We start from the raw sequence: 21,197 nt of genomic DNA, 5'->3' as shown, positions 1-21,197 counted from the left end.
TGTTCGTAGAATTTATACGGTGGATAAAGAGACATTTATTTCATCCATTAAAATTATTGATATTGTTGTTAACAAGTTATATTTGATGAAAAAATTAAATTTTAGTTAGATAATTTTTTCATCTTTCAAATTGCATAAAAATATATGAGTTCGAAAAGATTTCTAGTTTCAAATTGAATTCGAGTTTTTGTATGTTTTTTTAAGGTTATTGATGGATTTATTAATATCTCTAAAATGTTTTAAAAAAAAATCAATTGAAAATCAAATTTCTAAACAAGAAATACACATGTTTCAATTTTTAACAATCCTTGGTTATGCTAGAAGACAACAAATTATTTATATTTTTTAAAAAAAATTAAAAGGCAGTTAATCCATCATTCACTTTAAATGTCTAGCTCACAGGTTAGACCTCTTTAACAAGCCTAACATACGATCCAAGCTTTTTTATAGGTTTGGTGAATGAGTAGCCCATGCCCCTCTCATTTTTTTTTATTTAATGTATTTTTAATATACATCATTTTGTTGTTTGTTTGTTTTTTTAGTTTTTTTACTTGAAAAAAACTCATTTTATCATAAATTTTAAATAGATTGAGGTTATTTTTATTTCAATTCCCCGCGTAACCTATCTCTATATATTTTTTAATTTTTTTTGTTTGATATAAAAAGATGCCATACACTTTGTTGGTGTATAATTAAATAGATATATGAACTTAATCATGAATTTGACAGGTTAATCATGATTATCTTATATTTTTTTTATTTTTGAATCAAATATTTTTATTTTCAATTTTGTTCTTCATCTATTTGTTTTTGTTCTTACAATTAAAAAAATATTGGAAAAATATGCATATTGTTTTTGCCAAAAAAAATTATCCAGTGTGTTGTTGCAAGTCAAATAACTAGTTTTAACTAAATTTAATAAAAAATTATCATCTACCAAACAATTAAAATAATCACTGTATTATACTATATATCTTCATAAGTAACATTAAGTAATCACGCTTTTTTTTTTTTTACATCTCTGCAAAAAAGAAAATTATCCATCCTAACTTCTCATTTAGATCTCAAGGAGCAGTAATCAATAATAGTCACGACTCACGACATTAGATGCCTTTGCATTAAGGAACGTGGAAAAGATTCGATCAATATTCACTCAAATGCCGCCCAAAATAATATTAGTGCACAGTAAAGAACCTCAAAAGCAGCTATTTAAAGTTTATTTAGAACCTCCCTCGTAATCCAATGTGGAATCTACAGTGTAAACTACCTGTTTGTTATTACGGTTATTTTGAAAGATTTTTTTTTATTTAAAAATATACTAAAATAGTATTTTTTATTCTTTAAAATTTATTTTTAATATTAATATATAAAAACGATAGAATTTAAATTAAAAAAGTTAATTTAAAATAAATAAATAAAATTTAAATTTTTTAATTGTTTTTTTTTAAAAACAAACTAATGATGATAAAGACCAAAAGCGAAGAGGAAATCACGTCTTGTCCGACAATCTGGAGACGCCACGTGGAGTACCCGAGCGTCGTGGATCCCACGATGACGTGGTCGAGGAGAGGCAGCGTTTCTATGTGGACTTAGGAAGTCTTTTTTAGAGCGAGAAAACAAATTAATAATAAAAAAATGATTATCGTAGGCAGAGAAAGAAACGAAAACGGGAAAGAAAGAGAGATATAGAGCGAGAAACAAGGCGCGGAGTGGCCGTCCAAAAACAGCAGTCGAGTAGAGAGAGAGGAATTTTCTTGATTAACTCATAACAATAATAATCATAAAAAATAATCGTCATTCTATTATCCTTTTTTTCCTTCTTCCTGGTTTACTTTCTCATAATCATAGCCGAAGTCGCGTTTCCCGTTTTTTAGGGCTAAAAAATTTCACATTTCCCCTAGAAATTTTTTAAAATTAAGTAAAAACAGCAAGACACAAAACACGAACGGAGAAATTAAATCCCCCAGATCTTGCTGCCCATAAATCCCGACTCCGATCATTCCTCTCCCATTCAAGCTCAATCGATTCAATTTCTTCGTTTTATTTATTTTCTTTCGTTAATTATTTTAATTCCGAGCCAGGGAAGGAGAGCCATAGAGATCCTTGTAGATATTTATCAGTATTAGCATTGTAATATTCTGGAACAAGGCTTTGGATCTGGTGAAACTGAATTGAATCGTCGTCCGTCAGTCGTCGTCGTCGGATGAGAGGGAATCGTAGAAGAGAATTGAAAGTGAGAAAACGATGAAATGGGTAACATTGCTTAAGGATATAAAAGAGAAGGTCGGTTTAACTCACTCTCCATCTTCTAGTTCACCAGCTACCACTGTTCCTCCTCCTTCATCGCCTGCTTATTCACACAATGCTTCCTCTTCTTCCACTTTCCAAGACTTCTCTGCATCTCCTTCCAGGTTCTTTTCTCTTCCTTTTTTAAAAAATATTTTATATTTATCATACATGTTCATCGCTTATTTATTTGTTTAGTATATGATTGATTTGGTGCGTTTTTAGTTTCACATTTGAAATTGAAGCGTAATCAGCGTTGACTGCTCTTGAATTTTGATCTGTAAGCGGATTAGATGAGCTCTGTTGACTATTGTTTTGTAAATACGACTTGGCGATTTGTTGTTTTTGATTAAGCAATACATTCTTAAATTAGTAATATCCAGTAGCGATGCACAAATTTATGTATTGAATTGATTTTATTTTTTAGGGAAAATATGGATAAAGTTTTTAGATTCTAAAGGTCTAAGATATAACAAGACTGTGATAGACTATGCCTAATGTAGAATTGATGATGATCTCTCTCTCTCTCTCTCTTTTCAAAACTAGTATGAAGGAGCTTTATAATTCAAATAGGCGAATCGTGGATGGTATTAGTTTACAAAGTAAGCAATGATGACATTTTCTGGGATCGAAGCTTGGTTGTTGTTGTGTCTGTTGTTTTCCTGGTGACTTTTAGTTCACCATTAGTTACCAGAATACCTCATACTGCAAGGATTTGCATCAAGGTTTAGCATTTGGCGAGGTGTGTGTTGGGCACTGACTCAATGATAACTGGACTATGAATGCTTTCAAAATGCAATGCTGTTATTGTTTGGATTAGTTCCGGCAGATCTTTCGCCATAAATGTTTCCCTCTCTCTAGTAAATGTCTATACTGATAATACCTTGTGCTTGTGCTTTCTTTTCTATCATACAAGGGATGCTGATGCTGCAATTTTTGTTACTATGTTCATAGCAGGAATTTATAGGATCAAGTTGTCTCTGTATAAAGTTGCACTTGAATCTATGAAAACCTTAATATTTGTAATCTCAAAAGATCTCATGCTTCACCATAGTTTATCAACTTTAATTAGCAGTTTTAACCCTTTTGCATTATTTTACCAGACTTAGGCGAAGTTAAATCATAAGATTCACCAGCTTTCTGGTTGTCAATAATGCATATCTGTATCTTCCTATCTTGATATTCCACCCTAAATCTAGTCTTATTACTCTATGATCTATACCGTTGTAAATATATGGATTTACATGTTGTAAGTTTCTGATCTATTACCACATTCAAGCTTACCATTTCACACCAGTGTAAACGTTTGTGTTCCTTTTTTTTCTTTCCCTGTTTTCCCCCCTATGAAATGCAGAGATAGACATGAGTTGGAATTGGACTTCAAGAGATTTTGGGAGGAGTTCCGCTCATCCAGCTCCGAAAAAGTTCGTGATTCCTGTCTTTTTTACTTGCCATCCTTTTTTTTGATATCTCATCACTGTTTTCCCGCAATTTATCATTACTTGTAAAACAAATAGTGATTGCTGATAGCTCTTTCATTGCCTATGCAGGAGAAAGAAACGGCCTTGAATTTGACTGTAGATGTTTTTTGTAGATTAGTGAAGCAGCACGCTAATGTAGCTCAATTAGTCACCATGTATGGACGGTCTTCCACTTTTGATTTGCTGGACTGGTTTTAGCTTTCTTTTGCCATTATTTAATTCATAGTACTTGTAAGATTGTCATTTGCAATAGAAGGATTAAAAAGATCATGTTAGGCATGCTGTGTTTGTGGTTATTCCACGCATCTGATGCAGCTGTATTATTGAATTTTCAAGAATTAATTTACATCAAGGCAACAATTACAGGATATTATAGTGTTTAAGTTTTACTTTAGATGTACTACTTTAAGTGACTTTAGAGGTGTTTCTATGTCTGTGGTTTAAAAAGAGTCATCGCTATAACATCCTTTTCCATTCTTATTATCCTTTCCCTTTCTCTTAGGAGAATTTCTTATTCTACATTGGTAGTTAACATTTCTCTTTCTATAATGAATATAGTTCTTTGTCAACAAAGAGTTGGCTAGCATTTTCATACTGATTGTTCAAACTGCACTTTCTCAATCTGTTTCCTCTGAAAAATTCAGTCTACTCTTGGCGACTATAACTCTTCTTGGATCTCATAACAACTTTAGGCACAGGATCATCCATGAAACTTATTTTGTATCCACAGAAGTTTCTATTGGCTTCCACCTTTTATTTCATTCAATAATTGTTTTTGCAAATCTATGTGATTTTCTCAGTTGCATAAGATATCCTACTTTTCTTGCTTCGTATGAATTCATGAATGCATGTCAACAGCAGCTCTGGCAGTTGTTTTTATTTATTGAATAAGATTTCTGCTTTCAGTGCTTTGCATGGTTCTTGGCACGATTGAAGATATTTGCAATTTTTGATGAATCACAGGCTAGTTGAAACACATATATTCTCTTTTGTCGTGGGAAGAGCATTTGTAACCGATATTGATAAATTAAAAATCGGCAGCAAAACAAGATCTTTGGATGTAGAGAAAGTGTTGAGATTTTTCTCTGAAGTTACAAAGGTTTGCCTCTTTTAAAAGCTTTTATCAAAATGTTGTCCTTTCCTCTTTTATCCTGATAATTTGTTAATAGAAGCCATGTTCTCCCTGCCTTTTTTTTAGGATGACATCAGTCCCGGTTCAAATTTGTTAACTGCTGTTGAAGCCCTTGTATCCGGGGTATGTTTCTCTTATAATCACCAACTTGAGATAAAATAAAGAAGACAAAAAGCTTCGGGGTTGAAATTATATTTGTTTCCTTCTGTAGTCAGTGTTTGGCTAATCTGCAGTCCCTTGTCAAAAGTAAATGGAAATTGATTTTGAGTGATTGAAACTGTTTGGCTATTTAAGCTGCCTGGTAATGAGGCTAGAAAGTAATATTGTCAACTACAGGGAATTCTAACACTTGTTGTCATGCTACTTTTACTAAAGCATTTTAAGGAATTTTCTTTTTCTTTTTTTCAGCCTATTGATAAACAGTCTCTCCTTGATTCTGGAATATTATGCTGCCTCATTCACATTCTTAATGCCCTTCTGAGCACCGAAGCCAATCAAAGGCAAAAGCTCACAAACTGTGAAGGACCACTTCCACCTGAAAAAGATCAAGATGGTGCTTTAGAGCAAGTTCGCCGGCTTGAGGTAGATTTTTTTATGTGCTAGCTCTTCTGGTTGTGTTTACTAACCATATGATGTTTGACATGGTTTGGGTTAAACTTGTGTAATATCATCTCAGACACTAACACTTTTATTTGCCTTTATGTCATCTTGATCAGGTAAATAAAATTTACAGACTAGAATTAGGCATATGAAGTCTATTTTTTTCTCTTTTTTTCCATACAGGTGGAGGGAAGCGTAATGCATATTATGAAAGCATTAGCAAGTCATCCTTCAGCTGCACAAAGCTTGATTGAAGATGATTCACTTCAGTCGCTGTTTCAGATGGTTGCAAATGGGTCTTTAACAATATTTTCTCGGTATAAAGAAGGTCTTGTTCCCCTGCACAGCATACAACTTCATAGGCATGCAATGCAGGTAAATGTATAGCCTTTGGTCCATAAATGCAGTAATGGAGCTGCACATGAATCTTAAAATTATAGCCACTTAAAGAGATTCAGGCAAGCTTCATGGCTCACTGTTTGAAACTGCTTCTATCTGTTTTTGGTTGCTTCAGATACTTGGTCTTCTTTTAGTCAACGACAATGGAAGCACTGCAAGATATATACGCAAACACCATCTGGTATTGGCAACACGCAGATAAGAATTACATTAGAAAAGCATACAGTACTGTAGTTAACTTGTAATCTACATTTTCATCTGTCCCATTTTCTATATTGAAGAATATGGAATGATGGACCCTTCTGGTCTTTTCAGCAGCTTCTCTATAAAAGTTTACTGGGATTTAAGCTGTTGTTACCAATTCTCAATACTAAAGTTAACTTTGTGTTTGTATCACCTAAATCTGTCTAAAATCTGCTGACACAATAATTAGAACTTTTCTAGTTTGCTTTTATTTAGTTGAATTAAGTAATTGAAGTGGTTTTAGACAATCCTTGATATAAAAACTCTATTATCATGTATATAGGTATAAATGAACTGCAAATGAAAACCACAGAATTGTAATACACAAGCAGTTCTAACTAGAAGATTATTGATGCGAAATGAGAATCACAGGGCAAATGCATGCAATTGGTTCGCCACAGTTCTTTTTTGTTTTTTTGGATAAGAAGTGACAAATTGCAGGGGGTCGCCATTAAATCATTTTACAAAGACAACAAGAGATCATAGTTGTACATCCATTTCATGCTCTTAACTTTTGACCAAGTGATCTGTTCATGCTTTTCCTGTAATAATGCATCCTGGAATTAGTAGTGTATTGTGTACCGTTAACCTTTTGCATGTGATGTATCCCAGTATATCCTTTGGTAGCTAACTATATACCCTTCTCTGTGAAGTCATCAATTGGAATAAACTTTGAGACAGTACTGTAGGCTTTTGTCTGTTGACCTAATTTTGAACATCTTGACAATTTTGAAACATGCCTTTGTTGTCCTAAAACTAACCTTGTTTTGGAAGTGTGTTGTTACTCTAGTCATGACATAGAATTTAGCCATTCTTTTTGCTAGTGAAGCTTTTATTGAACAAAAAACCCTTGTCAGTGTCTTGTTTCTGGTTATAATAACTTGTGTAGTTTGTTGTCTTGTTTTATTTTCTACAGATCCTGCTCATTGGGTGATATCTCTGTTTCATGTGCAGATAAAAGTTCTTTTAATGGCAGTTAAAGATTTCAATCCAGACTGTGGTGATTCTGCCTACACCATGGGCATTGTGGACTTGTTACTTGAATGTGTGGAATTGTCATACAGACAGGGTAATGTGGCCAGACGTTTTACTTCTTGAATTCCATAAGATCAATGGGTCAAAATTCTGTGGTCTTGACTGCTGAAACAAGATGTAAAATATATTAATTTATTGTTCCAGAATAATCTGGAATTCAGATTATTTTGAGCTCTAAAATTGTTATATGTATGTTACCGCTTATTTTTTGTACAATTTTGAATTGTAGAAGCTGGTGGTGTCAGGCTCAGGGAAGACATACATAATGCCCATGGCTATCAGTTCCTTGTGCAGTTTGCATTGGTTCTATCCTCTTTGCCAAAAAGTCAGGACTCTCAGTCTTTTTATTCCAAGACTTCTCGTGCCTTTGATGGTATAGCAGGTATTTCTCATGTGATGAATGATGAACGAAGACAGGATTTCACAGAAAAAGAAGACCCTTCACCAGCTCAGTTATCACCTGCATTATCTAGGTTGCTTGATGTACTCGTTAATCTATCTCAAACTGGTCCTGCTGAATCTACGGCATGGCCTGGAGGCAAAAGTTCCAAACCTTCTCACACCCGCCATGGCAGAAGTCGCATGTCATCTTTAGATCGTGATGCTGATGAAAATTGGGAGAAAGACAACGGTAAAGTTAAAGACCTTGAAGCAGTCCAGATGTTGCAAGACATTTTCCTAAAGGCAGACAGTGCTGTACTGCAGGCAGAAGTATTAAACAGAATGTTTAAGATATTCTCAAGTCATCTTGAAAACTATAAGTTGTGTCAGCAATTACGGACGGTTCCACTTTTGATCTTAAACATGGCTGGTTTCCCACCATCATTGCAAGATATAATCTTGAAAATTCTAGAATATGCTGTGACTGTTGTGAATTGTGTTCCCGAGCAAGAGTTGCTTTCTCTTTGTTGCCTATTGCAGCAACCGATAGCATCAGAGCTGAAGCACACCATACTCTCTTTCTTTTTGAAACTTTTATCTTTTGATCAACAGTACAAAAAAGTCCTGCGAGAAGTTGGCTTACTGGAAGTTCTGTTAGATGATCTGAAGCAGCACAAGTTTATTTTGGGTCTAGAACAGCAAACTGTTAGTCCTAGTCAGTCAGAAAGAAAATCTAGCTCAAGTAGTTTCAAGAAACACATGGACAGTAAAGATGCTATTCTTTCCTCACCGAAGCTAATGGAATCTGGTGGTTCAGGGAAGTTCCCTATTTTTGAAATTGAGGGCGCAATATCTGTTGCATGGGATTGTATGGTCTCTTTAGTGAAGAAAGCTGAAGCCAGTCAAGCATCATTTCGATCAGCTAATGGTGTGACCATCGTTCTTCCTTTTCTTGTGTCTAATGTTCACCGTCCTGGGGTTCTCCGGATATTGTCATGTTTGATCACTGAAGATACTGCACAGGTATGTGAGCATGCTACGAAACTGTTAAATGTTTGAATAGTCATAATAGATTTGCATGCTCTCATGCATGTATAACTGAATTCTTTTTCTTATTAATCCCCAATAGTTTTCAGAAGCTCATGCCAAAAGAAACATTCGATTTTTATTTACCAGGCTCATCCTGAAGAACTAGGTTTGCTTGTTGAGGTTCTCAAAAGCGGAATGGTTACAAGCAGCATGGGACATCAGTATAGGCTTCAAAGTGATGCAAAATGTGACACAATGGGTGCCTTGTGGCGCATACTGGGTGTGAATACTTCAGCTCAGAGGGTCTTTGGTGAAGCCACTGGGTTTTCTCTTATGCTGACCACACTCCACAGTTTCCAAGGTGATGGAGAACAGACAGAAGAATCTTCTTTAGAGGTTTACATGAAGGTGTTCACATACCTCCTGCGCCTGATGACAGCTGCAGTGTGTGATAATGCCATTAACAGGACAAAATTGCATGCTATTATATCATCCCACACCTTTTATGATCTTCTATCCGAGTCTGGCTTGCTTTGTGTGGAATGTGAAAAGCAAGTCATACAGTTGTTATCAGAGCTTGCTCTTGAAATCGTGCTTCCACCATTCTTGTCTCCAGACAGTGCTTTGCCAACTGATATGATTGAATCTGGGTCAGCTGGTTTTCTTTTAACTAGTCCATCAGGTTTGTTTAATCCTGATAAGGAACGAGTGTACAATGCTGCCGCTGTTAGAGTTCTGATCCGCTTATTGTTGCTCTTCACTCCCAAAATGCAGTTGGAAGTACTGAACCTTATAGAAAGGCTTGCTCATGCTGGACCCTTTAACCAGGAAAACCTCACCTCTGTAGGTGCGAAATGAATTTTTTCTTGCAATCCCTCCTGTTTTATTGATTGTCTTTATTATTCTTTTGTCTGCATGTTTGCATGTCTAGCTAAACTCCCCCCCCCAATCACTTGTGTAGACTGTGTGGAGCTTCTGTTGGAGACAATCCATCCATTCCTTCCAGGCTCATCTCCTTTGCTTTTGTACACACTGAAGATTGTGGAAGTTCTTGGTGCATATAGGTATGTCTCTGGAGAACACAATGTGTGGTTATTTACTTGACAATGATTATCCTAGAAACTAAGGTTTATATTTTTCTGATAGGTTATCTGCATCAGAACTCAGACTGCTTATTAGATACATTCTGCAAATGAGGCTTATGAAGTCAGGTCATATTCTTGTTGATATGATGGAGAGGTTGATTCTCATGGAAGATATGGCCTCAGAAAATGTATCTTTGGCACCATTTGTCGAGATGGACATGAGTAAGATTGGCCATGCTGCTGTTCAGGTGTCTCTGGGAGAAAGGTCCTGGCCTCCTTCTGCAGGTTATTCATTTGTTTGTTGGTTCCAGTTTAGACATTTCTTGAAATCACAAGTAAAGGACACAGAGCCATCAAAAGCTGGCCCTTCCAAAAGGCGTAGTAGTTCTAATGGGCAGCATATTCTCCGTATATTTTCTGTTGGTATGGCAAGCGATGATAGCACATATTATGCAGAACTTTATCTTCAGGAGGATGGTGTTCTAACCCTTGCTACTAGCAACTCTAGTGCCTTATCTTTTTCTGGATTAGAATTTGAAGAAGGCAGATGGCATCACCTTGCTGTTGTTCATAGCAAACCAAATGCTCTTGCTGGACTATTTCAAACTAGTGTTGCAAATGTGTACCTCAATGGAAAGCTAAAACACACAGGGAAACTAGGATATTCACCATCCCCAGCTGGAAAACCCTTGCAGGTCACCATTGGGACACCACAAAATTGTGCGAAAGTTAGCAAGTTGACGTGGAAACTTCGTTCTTGCTACCTTTTTGAGGAGGTGCTTACATCAGGGTGTATATGTTTCATGTACATTCTTGGTAGGGGATACAGAGGGCTCTTCCAAGACACAGACCTTCTACGTTTTGTCCCTAACCAGGCTTGTAGCGGTGGTAGTATGGCCATCTTGGATTCATTAGATGCTGACTTGCCATTGGCTACACCGAAGCTCGAAAGTACTAACAAGCAGGGGGATTCTAAAGCAGATGGTAGTGGGATTGTTTGGGATTTGGAGAGATTAGGAAACCTCTCATTGCAGCTTTCTGGAAAGAAACTTATATTTGCATTTGATGGAACATGTACTGAATCCGTTCTAGCATCTGGAGTATTCTCCTTGCTCAATCTGGTTGATCCTATGTCGGCTGCTGCCTCTCCTATCGGGGGTGAGTGAATAAAATCTGGATTTTATGTTTCAAGCAATTTATGTAGAGTTGGGGGCTGTTCCATATTAGCTCCTGCGCTCCCTCCTTCCCCCCTTGGTCATTCCTTTTATTTTTGCTTCAGGTATCCCGCGATTTGGACGCCTTCACGGAGACATCTATGTTTGTAGGCAATCTGTAATTGGTGATGCAATCCGTCCTGTAGGTGGTATGGCTGTTGTCCTGGCCCTTGTCGAAGCTGCTGAAACCAGGGATATGCTTCACATGGCTTTGACGTTGCTTGCCTGTGCACTTCATCAGAATCCCCAGAATGTGAAAGATATGAAAAAATATAGGGGATACCATTTGCTTGCTCTGTTTCTGCGTCGTAGAATGTCATTATTTGACATGCAATCACTTGAGATTTTTTTTCAAATTGCTGCTTGTGAGGCTTCATTTTCTGAACCAAAGAAGTTGGAACGCAGGCAAGCTACTTTATTACCAGCCACCTTTATGCAGGAAACTAGCTTTGAGGTGCTCAGCTTGTCAAAATTTCGTGATGAGATTTCTTCAGTTGGATCTCATGGGGACATGGATGATTTTTCTGTGCCAAAAGATTCATTTAGCCATATTTCTGAGCTAGAGAATTCTGATGTGCTAGTTGAAACTTCAAATTGTATTGTCTTGTCAAATGCAGATATGGTTGAGCATGTCTTGTTGGACTGGACTTTGTGGGTGACTGCCCCAGTTTCAATTCAAATTGCACTTCTAGGATTTCTGGAGCATTTGGTGTCCATGCATTGGTACAGGAGTCACAACCTTACGGTTCTGCGTCGAATAAACCTTGTTCAGCATTTGCTAGTCACGTTGCAGCGTGGTGATGTTGAAGTTCCTGTATTGGAGAAATTAGTGGTGTTGCTTGGGGTCATTTTGGAAGATGGATTTCTGGCTTCTGAACTAGAGAATGTGGTAAGGTTTGTGATTATGACTTTTGATCCACCTGAACTGAAACTAAGGCATCAAATAGTGCGAGAGTCTATGGGTAAGCATGTAATTGTAAGGAATATGCTCCTAGAGATGCTTATTGATCTACAAGTAACTATCAAATCAGACGAGTTACTTGAGCAGTGGCATAAGATTGTGTCATCAAAACTGGTAACGTATTTTCTTGATGAAGCTGTCCATCCTACAAGCATGAGGTGGATCATGACCCTTCTTGGTGTTTCACTTGCTTCTTCTCCCACATTTGCTCTTAAATTTCGCACAAGTGGTGGTTATCAGGGTCTAATGCGGGTGCTTCCTAGTTTTTATGATTCTCCTGATATATATTATATTTTGTTTTGTCTGGTATTTGGAAAGCCTGTGTACCCCAGACTACCAGAAGTGCGCATGCTAGATTTTCATGCCCTTATTCCAAGTGATGGAAGCTATGTGGAGTTGAAGTACGTGGAACTGTTGGAATCAGTGGTTGCGATGGCAAAATCTACATTTGATAGGTTAAGCAGGCAGTCAATGCTTGCTCATCAAACTGGCAATCTTTCCCAGGTTGGTGCTAGCCTTGTTGCAGAGCTTGTGGAAGGAAATGCAGACATGACAGGAGAGCTTCAAGGTGAAGCTTTGATGCATAAGACATATGCAGCACGCTTAATGGGAGGTGAGGCATCAGCTCCTGCTGCTGCAACTGCAGTCCTGAGATTTATGGTTGATCTTGCAAAGATGTGTCCTCCCTTTTCAGCTGTTTGCAGAAGGCCTGAATTTCTTGAAAGCTGCATCGACCTTTATTTTTCTTGCATTAGGTTTGTTTTCAGACACCCTGCAATCTGTATCCTCTTTTCTGGATGCCACGTTGACATTTTTGGAACTACTTATTTCCAATTTTAATTACTCTAGCAGTACTGTGATTGGATGAGCCTTGTTTTTCTTGCAGGGCTGCTTATGCAGTGATGATGGTGAAAGAGCTTTCTGATAAGGCAGAAGAAAAGGACTTGAATGATTGTGATGATACCAGCAGTTCTCAAAATACGTTCTCTAGCTTACCTCTTGAACAAGAAAAATCTGCAAAGACCTCCATTAGCATTGGAAGCTTCCCTCAGGGGCATGCAAGTACAAGTTCTGAAGATATGCCCATGTCCCTAAATGATTTGGCTGATGTTAAAACAGAGATTGGCATCTCTAATTCGCATGAGGAATTGAAAAAATCAGCCAAAGGTGTCCCACCTTTCCAGAACTTGGATGGGGATAATGTTGACCTGGTTTCTGCCACCTCTAGCTCAAATGAATTCAATATCCATAATGTTGATGGCAATATGCATTCCTTTCGACAGGCAGAATCCCAGAGTTCAGCTTCTCTTAATATACCAGATTCTCCTATTATATCTGAGAAGTCAAGTTCAAGAATTCCCCTCACACCATCTTCATCTCCGGCTGTTCCATTGTCATCTTGGCTTGGCAATGCGTCCCCCAATGAACACAAAGCTTCTTTACAAGCCACTCCTTCCATGGAGTCTTCTATGTCTGTTAGTGAATTCGATCCATCTGCAGGCTTGAAGTCAAGTTCCCAAGGGCCATCTTCTGCAAACTCATTTTTGGCAATTAGCTCAAAGATTCTCCTTGAAATAGATGATTCTGGCTATGGGGGGGGGCCTTGTTCTGCAGGAGCGACTGCCATGTTAGATTTCATTGCAGAAATTCTTTCTGATTTTATCACTGAGCAGATTAAAGCAGCACAGGTTATAGAGGGCATCTTGGAAACAGTACCTTTATATGTTGATGCTGAATCAGTTTTAGTTTTCCAGGGTTTGTGCCTTAGCAGACTGATGAACTTTGTGGAAAGGCGTCTTTTGCGTGATGATGAGGAAGATGAGAAAAAGCTAGACAAAATTCGATGGACCTCGAACTTGGAATCATTAAGCTGGATGATAGTAGACCGTGTCTATATGGGTGCCTTTCCTCAACCTGCTGGTGTGTTGAAAACTCTAGAGTTCTTGTTGTCATTGTTACAGTTGGCAAACAAAGATGGTCGCATTGAAGAAGCAGCTCCTGCAGGAAAGAGTCTGTTATCTATTACAAGAGGAAGCAGGCAACTTGATACTTATATAAATTCACTACTTAGGAACACAAATCGAATGATAATGTATTGTTTTTTTCCATCATTTTTGGCCACCATTGGAGAGGATGGTCTTCTTTCATGCCTAGGTTCACTTATTGAGCCCAAGAAAAAATTATCCTCCAATTCTTCACAAGAAGATTCAGGAATTGATATCTGCACGGTTTTACAGTTGCTAGTTGCTCACAAGCGCGTTATTCTCTGTCCCAGCAATGTTGATACTGATTTGAATTGCTGTCTTTGTGTAAATCTAGTATCTCTTCTCCGTGACCAAAGGCGAAATGTTCAGAACATGGCAGTAGATATTGTCAAGTATCTGCTGGTGCTTCGCAGGGCTGCACTAGAAGACTTGCTTGTCTCTAAACCAAATCAAGGGCAGCACATGGATGCACTGCATGGTGGTTTTGACAAATTATTGACTGGAAGTTTATCTAATTTCTTTGAGTGGCTACGGAGTTCTGAGCTGATGGTCAACAAAGTATTGGAGCAGTGTGCAGCCATTATGTGGGTTCAGTGTATTGCTGGATCAGCAAAATTTCCAGGAGTGAGAATTAAAGGTATGGAGGGTCGTCGTAGGAGGGAAATGGGGAGAAGATCACGTGATATTTTGAAGTCAGACCAAAAACATTGGGAACAGGTAAATGAACGAAGATATGCTTTGGAAATGCTTCGTGATGCAATGTCTACTGAGTTACGAGTTGTCCGCCAAGATAAGTATGGATGGGTCCTCCATGCTGAAAGTGAGTGGCAAACCCTTCTTCAACAACTTGTACATGAGCGTGGAATAATCCCACTGCAGAAATCCTCTGCAACTGAAGATCCTGAGTGGCAGCTTTGTCCCATTGAAGGTCCATACAGGATGCGCAAAAAGCTTGAGCGCTGCAAATTGAGGGTTGACACCATCCAAAATGTTCTTGATGGACAGTTTGAGTTGGGAGAAGCAGATCTGTCCGAAGGAAAATACGAGGGTGGTGCTGATGCTTCTGATACTTGCACTGAATCATTTTTTCATCTTTTAACTGATGGTGCCAAACAAAATGGCATGGGTGGTGAGATGTATGGTGAATTTTTTAAAGAATCAGATGATGTGAAAGGGGAAGATTCTGCTAGAAATGGATGGAATGATGATCGAGCTAGTAGCATGAATGAAGCAAGTCTTTACTCAGCACTTGAGTTTGGTGTCAAGTCTAGTGCTGTTTCTGTCCCAATGTCAGAGAGCATACAAGAAAAATCTGACGTTGGAACTCCAATGCAATCATTGTCAAATAAAGCAGATGAAATCATAATCATGGAAGATAAATCAGATAAAGGACTAAATGATAATGGTGAATATTTGATCCGACCATATTTGGAACCTCACGAAAAGATACGATTGAAATATAACTGTGAGCGAGTTGTGGGTTTGGACAAGCATGATGGTATATTTTTGATAGGGGAACTTTCGTTATACATAATCGAGAACTTTTACATCGACGATTCTGAGTGTATTTGTGAAAAAGAATGTGAGGATGAACTCTCTGTTATTGATCAGGCTTTGGGTGTAAAGAAGGATGTTACAGGCAGTGCTGATTTCCAGTCCAAGTCAACTTCGTCCTGGAGCACAACAGCAAAGGCATGTATTGGTGGAAGGGCATGGGCCTACAATGGTGGTGCATGGGGCAAGGAGAAAGTGTGTACTAGTGGTAATTTACCCCATCCCTGGCATATGTGGAAGCTCAACAGTGTTCATGAGATTCTGAAACGTGATTACCAGCTCCGACCTGTTGCTGTTGAGATATTCAGCATGGATGGATGCAACGATCTACTTGTGTTCCACAAAAAGGAGAGAGAAGAAGTGTTCAAAAATCTGGTTGCCATGAACCTTCCAAGGAATAGCATGTATGAATTCTACTACTCATTGCTTTTGAATTTTTCTTTCATGATTGTTTTGTGGTTGTGCATACTTGCCATTAACTAGTAATTGCATCTGCCAATTATTTTTTGACCAAGTATAAATTTTTATGCTTCACGTGTTGTATGTGAATGTTATGCTGTAGCTGTGTATCGATTATTTTATGCTGAATGTATGTTGTTATATTAGATTTTTCAAGTGTTTAGGAGTTGGAAAATAATTCTTGTTTATCTTGTAAGGGTTGAGCATGATCCTTCATGTCTTGGTGCACATGAACAGAAAAAGGTTAGAGAGCAAGCTTTTAACATTTGATGTCACAATGCCAGTCTTGATAGGATTGATATTTGAATTTTTTTTATCATTCATGATTTTTTTTCTAGTTTTTAGGAATTTTAATATTTTCTATGTAGTAGTTGTATTAGCTTAGTAAAGATTTAGTTCTACTTCCTAGTTAGGTGGTTTTTCTGTTTTGCTTGCTTCTGGTTTTTCTACTTTGTAATAGCTTGAATACTTATATATAGCACCCTTGTTAGAAATCCAAGTCAAGGTATTGTTTATTTATCCAGCAAATTGAGTTTTCAGTGATTGATACCATGGATTTTTTCTTCATCATTTGATTGTTGTTGTTTCTAGCACATGTCCGTAGGTTTCATGTTGGTAGGTGTCATCACAATGGAATGCAGGTTGAACAGTTTTATCAAGGATTTATGTTTGCATGGCCCTTGCCAGCCAAAATAATAATAATAACAATAATGGATGGATGGATGGATTAAAAAAAACCAAACCCCTAAGTAAAGAGTTAGATGCAGCACTTTTTTTCAGGTTGCTTGACAACTCTGACTGAATCTCTGTGTAATTAAAGATGAGCTGCATTGCACAAAAGAAAAAAGGTCTTTATTAAATGAATACAGCTGCTTTAGAGTGGTGAAACTGCTTCATCAACTGCACTACCGATTCTCTGTGGCATTGGAAAATATCCCGAAGTGTTTCTGCATTCCATTTTCAAATGTTACTTAAGATCCCTTCTACACTTGGGAAATACATCTAGATAGATCAACATATTCTCAAGATATGATTTCTGTGTGATGTTGTGGTTCACCACTCCCCTCCCTTCATTCCATCCTCTGAGGCTGAAGTAAGCAGCTCTGAAAATAGATTTTTATCTGATGTCTACTGCTAATGTAGTTTATGCATGCAATTTGGTAGTGACTGAAAGGAAGATTTTAAAAATCTTTCATCTTCTGAAAAGAAGAAATATTATTTAAGTTTATATTGCTTCTTGTTTCGCAAATCAAGTTTTTATGGTTCATTATGTTTTTTAGCATCAATTATGAATATGAGTTTTGTTTTGTTTTGTTTTGGACTTTATTATATTTCCTATTTGAAAGTTGAATCTCTGAGGAATCACATTGATATTTGAGGTTATTGTTTTCCTATCTATTGCTACTCTTCTCTATTTATCTCCCCCTTTCCCCTTCTCTCTTCCCTAATTCCTCTTTCCATCCGTTTGTAATTTCATGGATATGCTAATACAGGTATCTTAGAATGATAATAAGATGACACAATTATATTTATGTTGCTCACGTACTGATGCTATGGACCTTGCTGGATGCTTCTTTCTCAGAATATTTGAACTGAATATTGCTTAATCCACAATTTTCTCTCTCGATTCAGGTTGGACACTACAATTTCTGGATCAGTAAAACAAGAAAGTAATGAGGGCAGCCGCTTATTTAAGATAATGGCTAAATCCTTCTCTAAAAGGTGGCAAAATGGAGAAATTAGTAATTTCCAATATCTCATGCATCTCAACACCTTGGCTGGTAGAGGATACAGTGATCTGACCCAATATCCAGTGTTTCCATGGGTTCTCTCTGATTATGAGAGTGAAAATCTGGATTTGTCCAATCCTAAATCATTTCGTAAGCTCGAGAAACCAATGGGTTGTCAGACACAAGAGGGAGAAGAGGAATTTAGGAAAAGGTTAGTCCTCATGTGTATAGTACTGATTATTTTCACTGCTTTCCATTTATTCTGTCATTTACCTTTTTGGTTTTCTATTCAGATACGAGACCTGGGATGATCCAGAGGTTCCAAAATTTCATTATGGCTCTCACTATTCTAGTGCTGGAATTGTTCTCTTCTACCTTCTACGCCTTCCACCATTCAGTGTAGAGAATCAGAAGCTGCAGGGTGGTCAATTCGATCATGCTGATCGTCTTTTCAACGGTATTCGAGATACTTGGTTAAGTGCAGCAGGTAAAGGAAACACGTCTGATGTCAAGGAATTGATTCCAGAATTCTTCTACATACCAGAATTTCTGGAGAACAGGTTCAATCTTGATTTGGGAGAGAAACAATCAGGAGAGAAGGTTTGTTTCTAATAGTGCAAATTTATTTACTTTTGCCTAATCTATTTGTTTGATTATTTGCTGGGAAAGAACTTGTGATCCAAAAAAAAAAAATTATATTCCTTTTCCAGCCATTAAAAATTGCAAGCATGCATGGTTTTTTTTTTTTATTGTCAGGTCGGTGATGTTGTCTTACCCCCTTGGGCGAAAGGCAGTGCTAGAGAGTTCATTAGGAAGCACAGAGAAGCGCTGGAATCTGATTTTGTTTCAGAAAATCTTCATCATTGGATAGATCTCATTTTTGGATATAAACAGAGAGGGAAGGTACGTTCAACATTCTTTATGTCAGAAAACTATGTTGTCTTTTTGCAGGTCAATCACATCCAGATCCATGAAAAACAACTGTAAAAAATATAGATTTTTTTCTACCGTGTACTTCCGAATGAGCTGTTCATTCTGTTTTACCTTTCTGAAATGTAACCCCTGAAAGTCCAGTAGCAAATCAGTGGTGGTGACAGATCAGCAGAATAAACCTCAGTCCAATGTTTACATGATATTTAAATTGATTACTTTTATTAGATGTCTATTTACTGTTGATGGCTTTCACTGTTTTGTTTGACGAAGATCATGCTTCTTCCAGCGCAATTGTTCTGTGTTTGCATGGTTAGCTACCCCCCCAACCCCAAAAAAATAATATATATCACTCCACTGCTAAAACTACTTTGGAAGTGCAACTTTTACACCAGGATGTGCCATCCATTTTGATGATTTAACTCATCATTGGCCCATATTTTTTTCAACTCTTTTCTTTGGGTGATTGGATCAGTCTCCGCCTCGTCCTGTTTATGATCTAATATTTTCCTTGCATAATTGACAGGCAGCTGAAGAAGCTGTGAATGTTTTCTATCATTACACTTATGAGGGGAGCGTAGACATAGACTCGGTTACAGATCCTGCAATGAAAGCCTCCATTCTAGCACAAATCAATCACTTTGGGCAGACACCCAAGCAGCTATTCCTCAAGCCCCATGTGAAAAGACGTTCTGATAGAAGGATTCCACATCCACTCAAGTATTCCTCCCACCTTGTTCCATATGAAATACGCAAGAGCTCATCTGCCATTACCCAGATTGTGACTGTTCACGAGAAAATACTTGTGGCAGGCACAAACAGTTTGCTCAAACCGACAACATATAACAAATATGTTGCATGGGGTTTCCCAGATCGTAGCTTGAGATTTATGAGCTATGATCAAGATAGACTGCTCTCAACACATGAGAATCTTCATGGGGGCAGCAGCCAGATTCAGTGTGCTAGTGCTAGTCATGATGGTCAAATCTTGGTTACAGGAGCCGATGATGGGTTACTCTGCGTTTGGAGAATCAGCAAGGATGGTCCACGCGTTCTGCAAAATCTGCAGTTGGAGAATGCACTTTGTGGACACACGGCCAAAATCACATGCCTTCATGTTAGCCAGCCTTACATGCTGATTTTAAGTGGCTCTGATGACTGCACGGTTATTGTATGGGACCTCAGCTCCTTGGTTTTTGTTAGGCAGCTACCAGAGTTTCCTGTGCCAATTTCAGCAATTTATGTGAATGACTTGACTGGTGAGATCATGACAGCAGCTGGAATTCTGCTTGCTGTCTGGAGCATCAATGGGGATTGCCTTGCTGTGATCAACACATCCCAACTTCCTTCTGATTCTATTCTCTCAGTGACGAGTTGTACATTTTCCGATTGGCTGGACACAAACTGGTATGTGACAGGTCACCAGAGTGGGGCAGTTAAGGTGTGGCAAATGGTTCACTGCTCCAACCAAGTGAGTGCCTTGAGTAAATTTATCAGCAGTTCAACCGGTGGGCTAAATCTAGGTGATAAGGTACCAGAGTACAGGTTACTTCTCCACAAAGTACTGAAGTTTCATAAACATCCGGTTACTTCCCTTCATCTCACAAGCGACCTGAAGCAGTTACTTAGTGGGGATTCTGGCGGGCATTTGCTTTCCTGGACACTGCCAGATCAGAGCTTGATGGCTTCATCTAATCAGGGGTGAGGAGGGGAAATACTGATTTAAGCGTGATTGTTTCAGCTCGTGGCAGCTATTTATTATTTATCGAAATCCTACGTGGGTTTTGTGTGCCATCCTCAGCAAAGGAAAAGGGGGATTCTGTGTTCATAATACATTGAAGAAGAAGAAGGCGGCAGGGCTGGCCTGGGATTGAAACAGGACACCAAAAGGAAAGATATAGATGTCTGATAAATGTTTAATTCCTGGCAAGCATGAAGAATGCCGTGCCAGGCTTCCGATTGAGAAGGGAAAGTGGACCCTTGCTTCTTGTTGTACCCTGGTTACGAGGCGAAAACATTTTTTAGTGTACATAAATGGAATTGCCGACAGTGTGTAATGAAGTTGTATAGAAGAAAACCGTGCCAGTAATGGAGAGTTGTGAAACCATCTGGCCAGGACTGGAACTCGATCCAAGTTGATTGGGCTTTTGTATTCTCCGGCTTAATTTTTTTTGCATAGTGCCGTGCAACGGGGCTTCACTGCCCCTTTCTTGTTGAGAAGCGATGCTAGCTCGTATATGGGTGATGTTTCTTGGCTATTGAAATGCAGTCCGCAAAGCTTGTTGATTTTAAACAAAATAGGTTTCTGTGAATTGAAACCTGGTTCTTGTCCTTGTAATTGTAGCATCCCGAGTGTGTTTTTTTATTTTTATTTTTAATGAATGGATATCATTTATCAAGGAAAAGAATGGAGGAGCCAATCCCTGGTCTAGGCTGTGAGATATCTCCTGCATTGCGTTAGTTTGTTTTCATTGAAACCAATGTTAGACTGCCATCAAATGCAGCATGCCTATTCTCAGATAGGATGGGTAACAGGGAATATGCTGTTGTGATGAGTTTTTTCTCTGGTTTGTCGAGTCGATTTGATCGGGTTTTTTCAGCTGTCATATTAGCGCGGGGCAGGAGCTCTTTTGCTGAAACGGTATGGGACAAGAAAATATCACAAGACGGCCATAAATGAAAATTAGGAGGAA

General features: G+C 38.1%; 1 protein-coding gene across 2 annotated transcripts; it reads left to right on the top strand.

Annotated features, from left to right (window-relative positions):
• The first annotated feature begins 1,680 nt into the window (after positions 1-1,680).
• Positions 1,681-20,724, top strand: LOC18096150 (protein SPIRRIG). 2 transcript variants are annotated; one of them, XM_024595095.2, is made up of 19 exons: positions 1,681-2,411; positions 3,641-3,710; positions 3,837-3,922; positions 4,731-4,866; positions 4,966-5,022; positions 5,308-5,481; positions 5,683-5,874; positions 6,014-6,079; positions 7,096-7,210; positions 7,406-8,580; positions 8,734-9,433; positions 9,548-9,650; positions 9,733-10,829; positions 10,951-12,601; positions 12,733-15,789; positions 17,477-17,785; positions 17,868-18,174; positions 18,331-18,477; positions 19,031-20,724. In XM_024595095.2, the coding sequence occupies exons 1-19, from the start codon at positions 2,245-2,247 to the stop codon at positions 20,207-20,209; spliced, it is 10,788 nt and encodes a 3,595-aa protein (XP_024450863.2). In that variant the 5' UTR covers positions 1,681-2,244; the 3' UTR covers positions 20,210-20,724. The 2 variants fall into 2 exon arrangements, with proteins under 2 accessions (XP_024450863.2, XP_052306742.1); XM_052450782.1 differs by lacking the exon at positions 4,966-5,022.
• Positions 20,725-21,197: the final 473 nt, after the last annotated feature.

The sequence above is a fragment of the Populus trichocarpa genome, chromosome 2 (genome assembly GCF_000002775.5).
Source record: "Populus trichocarpa isolate Nisqually-1 chromosome 2, P.trichocarpa_v4.1, whole genome shotgun sequence".
Lineage (NCBI taxonomy): Eukaryota > Viridiplantae > Streptophyta > Magnoliopsida > Malpighiales > Salicaceae > Populus > Populus trichocarpa.
The sequence above is the reverse complement of the archived record's forward strand: the minus strand, read 5'-3'. Positions and strand labels throughout refer to the sequence as shown.

Coding starts and splice junctions, on each gene's coding strand:
- LOC18096150 (XM_024595095.2), top strand. CDS start 2,245: ATGAAATGGGTAACATTGCTTAAGGATATAAAAGAGAAGGTCGGTTTA. Junction 9,651..9,732: donor GAAGTTCTTGGTGCATATAG/GTATGTCTCTGG, acceptor TTTTTCTGATAG/GTTATCTGCATCAGAACTCA. Junction 12,602..12,732: donor CTTTATTTTTCTTGCATTAG/GTTTGTTTTCAG, acceptor TTTTTCTTGCAG/GGCTGCTTATGCAGTGATGA.